Here is a 12,342-nt window from a genome sequence, read left to right as displayed (position 1 = left end):
GGAATTTTATCCACTGATTTCTGCAGCATATGTTTCTTCAGACTAGACTGCAGCACAGAGGGGGGAAACAATATGCATGGATTTTGGGGTTTTCTCTTTAAAAAGCCAAACAGATGCATGTGTACATAGGACTGTCTGATTTTACCAGCACATAGCTTTGTAAAATTTCTAGTTCAATTGCTACTACCAGAAATGCAACACATTTCCTATCACCAGGGCAGTATAGAGGAGGAACAAGGCAAAAGTGGTAGCAGAGCCATTAAAAAGGCGAAGGAAGGCAAACTAAACAAAACTACAGGACAGTGCAAGGAAACAAAAGCATTACTAGTTAAATAGGGAAGAAACTTCACAAAAGCAACTATGAGAATAGGGACAAAACTGAAGAGAAAAATAAGCAGTACTTTGAAATAAAGAAATGCTGTTCTGTTTAAAGTTAACAGGGGCATGATTCCAAGGCAATAGACCCGCAATAAAGACAAAGACACCACACTAAATCAAAATCAATCCAGAAGCCAAGGGCCTGGTATAAGTAACCAGTGGGGGTGGTCTTCATCTTCTAGAAAAAAGTTTTAAATTGCTGGGGTTATAAAATTAGCAAAAATAAGCTTGAAGTTTTCTAGGAAAACTTCCTTTACAAAGCAACTTCCTCTGTTCAAACAAGGCTAAAAATAACTTCTGCAAAAAAGAATCTTGTATAGAAATCGATACTAATTAAAACATTCCAAGGATCTCTTCTGCTCTATTGCTATAATTTAGATAGTTCAAGTAAATATTCCTTCACAGAACTAAATCCTGAAACATGGCAACATTATATTTGGCTTTTTATAATGTTGATTTTTAATCCCTTTTATTAATAACCCAAGAGAAGCTCTCATCTCTTTCACACTTACAGCTGCATCCTATTTTTACTGGAATAAATACTATGACTCTCATCAGATTTAGTGCACCAGGATCCAGTAGCTCTGCATGACCACAGATCTCTAGAGAACTATTGATGATATTTTTCTACCAGGCACCCTCCTGGGCATAAAACTGAATTTTCAGGACAAAAAAAAACAAAACCAAAAACAACTGGCTAACTGGCAGAAAAAGCAAACCAGCCAGATATGAATGTGGGTCCTGCCAGCAGGAGAGCTGCCACAGTAAAGCAGGGCTCCAGTTACAGCTTTCTTCAACTAATTGTCCCAGTTCAGATCACCCATTTAGCTTTTCTAGGAAAAGAGCTGCCATGATTTTGATGGCTGATTCCAAAGTGGGTTCCTAGACACAGCAACACTTCCATGGTACAAAGCAACCATCTCCACTCTCCTTGTAATTCCAGGGGTGGGGGGAGAGCAGCTGGGTTTGTACTTGAAAGCATCAGCATGTCTCCCTGGACTTCCAGCTGTAGCCTAATGAATTGGCAAGTATTTTTTTACAACTTTTCTCAGGATAATTAACAAGATCTAAGATGAGCTCTTCAATGCAGATTGAGCTAAGCCAGTTCCCTTCCTCATGGAAAAGTCAGTGCTTACCCATACACACAGATGGAAGCAGCTGGGGGAGTTCTTGTTGGATTCAACCAAATTGACTCACACTGGTCAAGTAGGAACTCGAGAGTCCAGCAGGGCTCCACACAAGAAATGCTCACCCAGCCACATCCTGCTCAAGGCATACTAGTTGGGTAACTTTGCTACTGTCCCACAAATCACCTTGTAAGTAAACAATGAATTCATTTTCCAGTGTCACTCATCTCATGTTTCTTAAAGATGCAAACATAGTACAAAACTTCTTAAAAATAGGACAAAGCCAAAGAAACTAAGAAATGCTGAACCAGCCACTACAATGACATCTGAAATCGGGGAAGGAGCTTTTGAGCAGGGACAGACTTGAAGCTGAGAAGTAACTGGTAAAAGTCTGAGGTATTTTCATGGTTGTCTTACAGGATTACTAGATACATCCCTTGTCTTCACTGTGTGACTACCATGATATTCTGAGCATTGCTGGGTTGGTAACATTTTCACCCTGAAGTGGACATTTGGAGTTGCTCTGTGTGGGGCAGAATATTCTTCTGAGCCCATCTGCCAACAGCAGTGCTAGCACCTAGAGCAATGAAGCAGGAATCAGAGCATAAAAACTTCAACTACTTAAAATTATGGTCAAAGCCCTTTCACAGCCAAGCATCACCACCCTTCTCAAACTGAAGTATGTGAAAAAGTTCACACCCCTTCAAAGAGTGGCAGGTTCTAATAAGAACCTGGCAGGAAGCTTACTATTTCTGGGCTGGGCTAACCAAGGTCACAGGTATGCTGAGGTGCATCAGTTCAACACAGAACGGCATATCAGGGAAATACAGATTATACAGATGCTTCTTTCAGCATAGTTAAGTATTGTCAGCGTCAAGTACAGCTCTCAGAGGACAAGAACCCACCCACTGAAACTCCTCACTGTTCCTGTACTGTTTGCCCCCTTCTCTTTCCTGGTCAGACCCCAGAATGTCAGGACGAAATATTTCAGGCTTTAAAGGCAATAAGGCTGATGTCAGTGACCAAAAGTGAACTCCCTAAGGGAGCTAAATAAGATCTACCAAGATTAAAAAAAGCTATTTACTTATTCCCATGCAGGTGGCTCAACATTTCCTCTGGGCAACACTAGAAAATGAGCTAATTATGCACATACAGTCATGGACCAAAAAAGCAGTCCAGCTATTTTAGAATTCATTTAATGATATTTGATACAGAATGTTATTACCAAACTCCAGCTGTCAGCTTTGGTCATCCTTTTGTTAAAATGATGACATTTTTCTGAAAGAAAGCTCTCAGAATATGAAAACCAATTAAGAGAAGATGTCAGTGACACAGACTATTGTCCAAAAATAATACCCTCTTTCTGCTAAGAAAAAGCTTCAGCCTCTTCTAGTGTAGGAGACTGACAGTGGTCTAGGACAACAAAGTTATTCCTATTGTTCTGAGTAACTAATGGCTATTAATAATTTTATTTCACATGTTAATACAAAAATGTGAGCTATCCTCTGTAAAATTCCTAACACATATTTCAACCAGTTTACAGAGCAAACTGGGAGCCCTCTCCTGTGGTTTTCAGTAAGGCAAGAACTCTTACTGACTTTCATGGTCCTTCTACCTCAATACTAGGTAAAAAACCGGGGCATATTAGCTCACTCTCCTGTTTTTGGTTAGTGTCTCCAGCATTACAGACTGCCTCGCTGCTTGCTGACATTCCTCTTCCCAAACAAGCACCAATCTCCCAAATTCAGCACTCCTGCAGCTGTAGGAGTGATGCACTGATGCAGGAAGCAACACATATTAATCCTGAAAACCCTGCAGGCAGCACTTCTGCACCAGCCCTGCAAGGACACCCATGCTGTGCCAGGCCAAGCAGGGCCAAAGGCTTGTGCTGCTTTGGGAGGCCAGATTCTGAGCAACTGGCTAAACAGGGAACAGGAGCACACCTGCCAGGGGACAGGAGCACACCTGCCAGGGGACAGACAGCACCCACACAGGGGACAGGAGCACACCTAACAGGGGACAGACAGCAGCCACACAGGGGACAGGAGCACACCTAACAGGGGACAGGAGCACACCTAACAGGGGACAGACAGCACCCACACAGGGGACAGGAGCACACCTGCCAGGGGACAGGAGCACACCTGCCAGGGGACAGGAGCACACCTAACAGGGGACAGGAGCACACCTAACAGGGGACAGACAGCACCCACACAGGGGACAGGAGCACACCTAACAGGGGACAGACAGCACCCACACAGGGGACAGGAGCACACCTAACAGGGGACAGACAGCAGCCACACAGGGAACAGGAGCACACCTAACAGGGGACAGACCTGCTTTTGCAGGGAAGCAAGAATAAAGAACACCCTTGCAGATGGAAAACTGCAGAGGTGAGGATCTCATACTAGCCCCCCATGGAAGCAGAACAGGGAACCAGACTTTGCTGTTTATTGCCCCATCTGAGAGATGCTTTGGGCTTCACTTTTGGGCTTCATAGTACAAAACTAATAATTTACTTTTAAAAGTATTAGAAAAGCATGCTTCCATAAGAAACTATATAACCTATTGTGCTGGTTTTGGCTGTTGAAACATGACTTTGCTCAGTCTGTAAAAGAAAAAGGTTATGCTGAAACACACCAGAGCTAACCACGAGCAGCCAGGCAGCTACTGCAGCTCAGGTGGCCTGCAGTAACTCATTATTTCAAATTATTCTTTTATAAGTGTTCATCATTCAGAAATTTTTAGACATTTTGTTTCTTTGCAAAATTAAACATGAAAAAGTCTCTTATTCAGTCCTTTACAAAAAAACATACAGTTTCAAAAGGAATAAAAATGAAACTTTTTCCACCATATTGAGGCAGCAAATGTAGCCCCACCATGAGCTATGAAGCTTTTTTATACTAGTATAATAAGAGTACAATTGCTTGCATTAAAAAATACCTTACAAAATCCTTAAAACTATAAAAATACACTATTCCTTAATGTCACTCTGATCACATACAAACACAAAATTATACTGAAATTCTTTGGAATACTTTCATTATTTCTTTCTCCAGGGATGACATATGTTTCTAATAACTTGCCACTGAGCAAACAGATTTAACAGGGTAGCAGCATGCTGAGAAAGATAGCAGGATTTTCAATTTTCAGATGAAAGAAGCTCTATTCCCTGGCAGCCCTACTCCTAACCCCTTTAGGCCAGATCAAATTTTATCTGAAGCTAGCTGGTGCCTGTCTTCAACTTCAATGGAAGTTCAATCAGCTGGGTTTTTTTACATACCTGCAGTAAACAATTTGAAGCTTATCAATTAGAATTTTTCAAATCAGTATTTTTACCAGAGGGAACCCATAGCAATTAACAGGATTTCTGGACTTGGTTATTTACATATGTTTAGCTACCAGATGACCCAGTTTTTACCAGAGAATATCATCCATCTAAGTCAGCAGACTCACAGACTAGTTTAGATTATCAAAAGGAAAGTGTTATGCAAATTACACAACATTCCCCTGCAGCTTCTAGCAATAGATTTTAAAATCCATTATATTAATTTGCACAACAAAAATCTACAGTTCTGTTTCACAAGATCAGGATCAGTTTGCAGTACACATCTTACCTTTTGCTCCACCATTTCATAGAGAAAATAATGTATTTTTCATCTTTAATGACTTTTGTTCTACATACTAATTTGAAGCTAAACCATCTGACAATCTTCATGGCTCAAAAATGTCTCTTTTATATAAGAAATATAATAATATAATAAGAATATTTCTACATTTCACAGAGCTCTCTGATAAAATGTAGTATTTTACGTAGTATTTTCAAATAGGGGTTCTTAATTATGGGTCACATCTGATGAGTCTCATCTAGATACCAGGGTGAGGAAGCCCTAACAACACTGTAATCACTTGCACTGGAATCCTTGTTACAGTAAGGTTGCTCACACCAGGAAGCTTGCTTTCACACTTGATTTAGTTCAACTGCTTGAAGAGCTAACCCCAACTTCTCTTCACACCTTCATGTAATTTCATTCAGACAGCTGTCTTTTTTTTTTCTAAATAACTTTTTAATGTGTGAAAAAAAACATAAATTATTTTATCAAGTTGTCTAAGAATATTTCCCTGCTAAAAATAAAGATTTTATGATTAACTAATGGGAAATATATGAACATATGAAGAAAAAAGACCAAAGCTCTAATACTAGAGGTCTGTCTTTGACAAAGATTCAACAAATAAAGTAAATGAGCATTGCATCTGCTTATATAATGTAAATGGTTGCTGTTACACTTTTGTCCAGCTTTTCTGGGTTTTTTTCTGATAAAAATATTTTCTTTCTGAGGAGCGCTCAGTGGTTTGGATCTGACATTTGTTTAAAAGCTTTATAAAGTAAGAATGAAACTATATTTAGCTCCAGAAAGCCATGCTTTTTAATGCACGCAAAGCTGCAGAAGAATCAGAAGTAATCTTAATGAGGAAAACTTTTATCAAATGTAATTCAATCTGTTCTCACCCAAATGGGACTAATTTGTTCAATTATCTATAAAAATACCAGTTAGACATTTAAACAAAAGCTTCTGAAGCATATCTGTACAATTAACAACAATGCAAATGCACGATCACTCAGTCATGCCAAGGGCTGCTCCCCTAAGCATTTTCCAATTTTTCATGAAAAGCCCCATCAATCATCACTAAGGGACCTTTTTCTTGCCCCAGCCTCAGCCAGCAGTGTGGAATAGGTGGTGGGAATAGGGAACAGGATAGGACCATATTTCTTCTCTTACTGCTAGCAGAACCACTGTTCTGTTAGCAAAGTAGGACTAACACAGCTAACACACACTGATCCTTCTCCTATCCCTGACTATTCCTTCCTAATGAGGAGCTAAGGAGTCTTACTTCAAATGAGGCTCATTGGGAACTAGGGATGCTAGATGCTAATGTGTCAAGGCATACAAGCTGAAGGAGCTCTTCTGGGAAAATAATTCCTCTTCCTTTTTACCTGTACAAGGACTGCAAGATTCAACTCTGTGGCAGAGCTTTAGAAAGTTTTCTTCACTTCCACTGTACTTACAGAGGGTTTGGGAGTACTTGGATTTTCCAAGAAGTATTAGCATTTTGCAGAATCAGCTGCCTCATTAACAATTAGATGGATCTGTATGCATTCATAAATTGAATCTCTAACCCAGAGAGTTAAGGTAGAATGTGTTTAGCATCAAGTTAAGATCTAGGCATGTAAATGCAAACATGCAGAGTGTGTAACAGCATGTGTGCAAAGTAGGGTCACAGGCTCTGACCTGTGTCCCAAGCAGAAAATGGCCAGATGACAACAGGCTGTATATGCAAAAATGCATCTGCCAAAACTTTTTCATATTTGTTATGATGAGGAATCTGATAAATGTTCAAAACATAGAGAGTAAGAATTTGATACCTGGTATTGTCAGGCCACTGTGACATCTGCCATTCATATGCATTTATAAGAAGAGAAGATCTTGCTTACTTTCATTGTACTGGCCCTGTGAAGTCTCATTATGTTGTAAGGTCAAATTCTGGTACGACAAACTTCAGCAGAGACAAAACTTGGTCTTTAAGAATGTATGTCAAGTACCCATAATACCTAGGGGGGAAAATTCTAAATGTACAAACACAGTTTTATTACACATTTGTTATGCAAATAACATTCACACACCACTTATTCTGAAGTTTAAATATATGAAAGTAGGAAATGAGAAGTTAATAACAAAACTATAAGTCAGTTAGAAACTAACTTTCTCCAAAACTAAATACCAACTTCTTGAAAGCAGGTAAAATAGTTTTAAAATTATTGGAAGAATGAATTGTTTTAAATGTAAAATATTTCTTTAATAACAATTGTATTATTCTCATTTTTCCCTTAGAATAAAAGAACATGGACAGCAGAATATTGCTCATGTAACTGGGCCATGCAGTTTGGAACTTAATGGACTAGATTGTGGTTTATGTAAGGTGTTGCAAAACCATCACTGTGTGCACAATATGAAGAATATCATAGAACTCTGTCGATTATATTTATTTCTATAGTCAGCAAAATTGTATCCAACTAGGCTAAAAAAAGATCCACCCAGAGCTACAAAACTGCTCCTACCATCATCTACAGCAGACCAGGGCTTTTGGTCCCCAGTGGGTCAGGAATGTCCCTGCCGGCCCAAGAAGGACGTGCGACAACACAGTGTTGAACTTGCAGTAACACATCCTGTATAACTTTGCCCTTACTTAGCTCCATATACAAAACAATCTTAAATTACTTAAAATACAGAACTCTGTACCACTCAACAGTTAGACAAACATTGTAAATCTTGTCTTTTACAAAGGGCAAAAAGAATCAAAGATGTTGGACTCACCCACCACAGTGGCAGGAGAAAGAACAGTGCTTAGAAGTGAATCAACTAATGACTGCTAACATTACAATTCATTTCATTTGGCAAACTGCTTCTATCATTTCAAGCCTCACTATCAGTGACAGGTTCACTTTTTAAAATCAAAGACTGATTTCTTTCATCTCATTGAGTCACAGGAATTGGATGAAATTATCAAGGATGTAGGAAGAGATAAAAAAGTAAAACTGATCTCCCACACTTCTGATTTTTTTGAACTTATGTCTTCTTTTGGAATGTAAAATGAATGAGTAAAGGTGGATAGCACACTAATAGCTAAGCATTTAAAGACTTCTAATACATAACCCATTAACACTCACTAAAGATACACACCTTCCCCAGCAGGCACACTAACAACATCAACGCAAAATGCTATTAAGACACAAATGTTAGATGTCCTTGCCTCCAAACACGGAGTTGGTTTTCAAGACTTATCTATCTGCATAGATCTGGATGTTCAGACAGTATTAAAACACAAACAGTCTACAATCTAAACGGCAAACCTGAAGACACTTGACAAGGCAAACAGGTGTTTGTCAGGAAACCAAAGTTTTTGATGTAGGTCTTGCAGCGCATTCACGCTGGTTAGCCAAGGCCTCAGAACTGCCGTGGAAGGCAGCGGTTGAGCTGCAGGGCAGGACAGCTGGGGAACCCAGCACAGTGGCAGCAGCAGCAGAGAAATAACCACATCTTGTGCTCTCCAAGGCCAATATACCCTTCTTCACTGATTCTCTAGGAATCACATATTCGAGCATACATGAAGAGCTCCTGACAGGAACCCTATCTTTAATAAATTAACAGCAGTGTGATACTGTCCTATTCCCGAGATTATCTTTCACACGACATTGTTTCATCTCTCCCACTTCAGCTGCACCCGGTTCGCAAAGCAGGGAGCAGCCTGGCAGCACACATCCTGGTGTCTGCACGCCACTGCCAGCTTCTTTAAAGAGAGAAACCTAAACCTCTTTGGCTCAAAGTATCAGACTGCGATCCTTTAAGGACAAAAAGAAAACCGACAGAAGAGTGCCACTTCGCATTAAAATCCCCAATAACCAGAAAAACCACAATCAGACCAGCTGATAAGAAGACAAGCCGACGTTTCTCTGGTTTGGAAAAGAAGGAGAGCTGCCTGACACCGAGTGGAGAGGCTCCGGCTCTCCCCGTGTTTACCTTCCCGGCACCCGGGAAAGCGCGGGCGGCAGGGACGTTTCTGCACTTCAACAGGCTTGAAGTTACCCCGCAGCCCCCACCGGGGCTCGGCCGCCGCTCCCCGGCCCCGGAGGGTCGGGCGGGGATATCCGCGCAGACCCTCGGCCGCCGCCAGCCCGCGCCCTCCCCGGCCCCGCCACGGCGGCCCCGCTCACCGTTCTCCGGCCGCCGTCGCGGAGGGCTGGGGGGCGGGGGCAGGGGCAGGGCGGCCGGGCGGGCAGGGGCGGCCCCGCGGCTCGGCCCGCGGCTCGGGCCGGCTCACACGTCAGCCCGCGCCACGAGACCCGGATCTGCCGGCTCCCGGCGGCGGCGGCGGGGCCGGGGCGGCGCCGCGCGGTCCCGCCCCCCGCTGCCAGCCCTCCGCCCGGCACGGGAGCTGAGCCCTGCTGCGGGCAGGGGCGGCCGCGGCCCGGGCCGTGCTGTCCGGCAGGGCCCGGCTCGGGGGCCCGGGGGGCCGCAGTGCCCAACAACGCGGCGGCCATAAAATAAAGCTCAGTAGGTCAGAGGAGAGGACGCGGGGACGGGACTGCTGTAGGGCCAGGTGTGCCTGGGGTCCGCCACAGCCCCCGTGGCCAGGGCTCCGCGTCCCCGGCACAAACACGGCGCTTCGGCCGCTTGGCCCCAGCCATCCCCACTGAAGTACGAGGCAATTTACAGGCTAGTTTTTCATCTGGAAATTCAAAGCCTGTTCAGGAACTCGTGACTTACGGGCTTCTAAGCAATTAAAGCATCCATCAAAATAGGTATTTAGATGCTGTGAATGAAGTTAGAAAGGAAAATCAGATTGTGGCTTCTCAGTCAGCCAAGGAAAGGGAGTGTCATACTCCCAATACAGAAAGATGGACCACATCCTGTCTTGGAGACACTGATACCATGCAATAATGCAGTGGGGATTATACAGGAAAGAAAATCTTGTTCTCCAATATTTCCAAGGCTGGCTTACCTCCTCCAAGCTAGAAACAAGGACAGTACTGCAATCAGAGTGAGAAAGGAGAGTTGGAGAGAAGTTGCAAGTGCTCTCAAGTTGGTACCTCTGACCAGTGCTGCATAGTCTCATGTGACCCACATATGGCTGTTCTCATTACTACTTGCAGCTGTCATGGGGTTTTCAAGCCTCCTTTCATGGCAACAGCTTTTGTTCTGAAAGTTTTTTCCTAAACTTGAGTGTCTAGCCTGTGCTACTTTGCCAAGTCTTGGATGCACTGCCAGTTGGCAGCCTTGGATGTCCAGCCATCACTCGTGCACAGAGCCACCTCTCTCTGAAAGATGCAGGTAGACCAACTCTTCCTGGTTAAAGCTGGCCCTGAACATATCCATTCCACTTCTGAGAGTCAGGAGGTAGGCTGCCTTTGTGTAGCAACGCCACACAGTCCTGACTTGCTGCAGATCTTGCCTCTTCTTTCCCACGTTTTAGTCCTTTTTCTTGTCTTAGCACCCAACTAAGCAATGGCAATACTGAAAAGGGAGGCAAGGCACTGACACAAAGCCAGGCCATCACACAAAAAAGCTAAACTATGCAGAACTGGTATCATCTTGTTTACCTCCATCCAGGGAACTAAGACTCTGGTATGGTACTAGGGATGCTAAAACTTACCTTTAATTTGGAAGTATGAAGCCATATCCCTTCAATGTTTCCTGGGAGGACAGGTTTCTTTACAGCCCGTTCAGGAGTTTGGACTGCAACAGGAGCTATGAAGATTGACAATATCAAGGTATGCTTGCCTTGAAGTTTACTTTGGCTGTCCTGGCCAAACACTAAGCTAATCTAGACAATGGTGTCAGAGGGTAGTCATAGCAAGAATGATGAACTGTTGGCTGTATCCTTCTTTCCAGCTCTCCCTTAGCCATTCTCCTAACCTAACCCTTCACCAGGAACAAGCCACCCTTGAAACAAGCAAAGGCAGCTTCTCAATACCATAAACCAGTCTTGCCTGTCTCCCACACCTCATACACAGGGCTAGCCATTGTTCTAGAAAATGGATCTGAGATCCTGAATCCCCAAACCAGACACAGCTTGCCGTTAGTCCTGATTCAAACAAGAGAGGAGAGAAATGCCAACAGCACAGTAGCAGGGAGGAGGGTTCCTTCTGCCAAGCTGAGGCAGAAATGCCAAACACTTATATTTTCTTGCCGAACAGCTCTTGGACAAGGTCAAACAGCAGTTGCTAAAATGATATCAGGCATATTTGGAGGAACCATTGAAACTGATAAGAGAATCTCAGTGATTCATTCTTGGAGAACTGCATTTGAACAATTCTAGAACTGGAAGGGCAAGACTAAGTGAGCTTGACCAGCAGCATGAGATGCCTTGACGGAAACAATATGAGCCTGCAAAGAGTCTATATTTGAGAGGCATGAATTGAGAGTAATGGCAACTGTGTGATCTACAAGGAAGCAGTATGCAATGGTGGCACAGCTAGAGCTCAGGTGTCTTCCTCACTTTGAATCAAATGCAGCCTCCTCAGACCTCAGTGCATTATATCTTTCTGGCTCATTTCTCACATCACCCCATCCAGGTACTTGCATTATATCTGGTAATGTTTTGAAATTGTGCCTTGAAGAGGTGTGCAAGAAGCACTACCTGTCTGGCCAACCAGCCCCACTGGGTGAGATAAAAGCTACCCCTCCCTACTCTCATTTCTTCACCCCACGTTGTATGCTGCGAAGCTCAGCATATCTGAAAATAGTTTTACTTACCTGGTCTCAGTAAAAAGCTGAGGATTTTTCCAGGATCCTGCATTATTTGCACTTCCTTTTGACAGCAAAATAGCAATTTTTTTCTGATTATTTTTCTTTGTTCAACATATATGTTTCCATTCCCATGTTTGGAAGTACAGGAAGCTGATGGGCCTAATGAAGGATGGATTTGTGAAAGGGTTATCCTCATGTATGAAACTTCAGAGGATGAATGGCCAAGGAAGAGGGGCAGGCCACAGGGACCACAGAAAGTAGGGACCAGGAGCAAGAGAAACAAATGTATCAGCTTATTGCTTTCAAATCAGCAAGAACATACAGGTGTGTGCAGAAAGTAACTGTGTGTTTTAAATAAAACATTCTGCCAGAGCATCCCTCAGAATTTGTCCCTCCTGGTTCCAACGGGCAAATGAACAAGGCATAGCAGGCACTGATTCTATCTCAGCTTCCTACTCCCAGACTTCAGCCATCTGCTCCCCCTTACACTCACAAATTTAGTGCACAATACAGCAGTAAAACAAGATCCTGAT

The 12,342-nt window shown here is 43.0% G+C and overlaps 1 protein-coding gene across 3 annotated transcripts in view; it reads right to left on the bottom strand.

Moving 5' to 3' along the window:
* SMIM14 (small integral membrane protein 14) overlaps window positions 1-10,751 on the bottom strand; it is a 39,769-nt gene extending 29,018 nt beyond the window's left edge. The window contains exon 1 of one of the 3 annotated variants that reach the window (XM_058804434.1): window positions 10,713-10,751. Coding sequence is in view for 1 of the 3 variants with exons in the window: in XM_058804432.1 (XP_058660415.1) it covers window positions 6,997-7,002 (6 nt within the window). In the remaining 2 variants the exon portion in view is untranslated. Of the gene's footprint in view, window positions 1-6,996; window positions 7,016-9,273; window positions 9,384-10,712 lie in introns of those variants that run through there. The other 2 variants (XM_058804433.1, XM_058804432.1) reach the window with 2 other exon arrangements.
* Between the last annotated feature and the right edge of the window lie 1,591 nt (window positions 10,752-12,342).

Source organism: Ammospiza caudacuta, chromosome 4, assembly GCF_027887145.1.
Source record: "Ammospiza caudacuta isolate bAmmCau1 chromosome 4, bAmmCau1.pri, whole genome shotgun sequence".
NCBI lineage: Eukaryota > Metazoa > Chordata > Aves > Passeriformes > Passerellidae > Ammospiza > Ammospiza caudacuta.
This window is presented reverse-complemented; position numbering and strand designations above follow the sequence as displayed.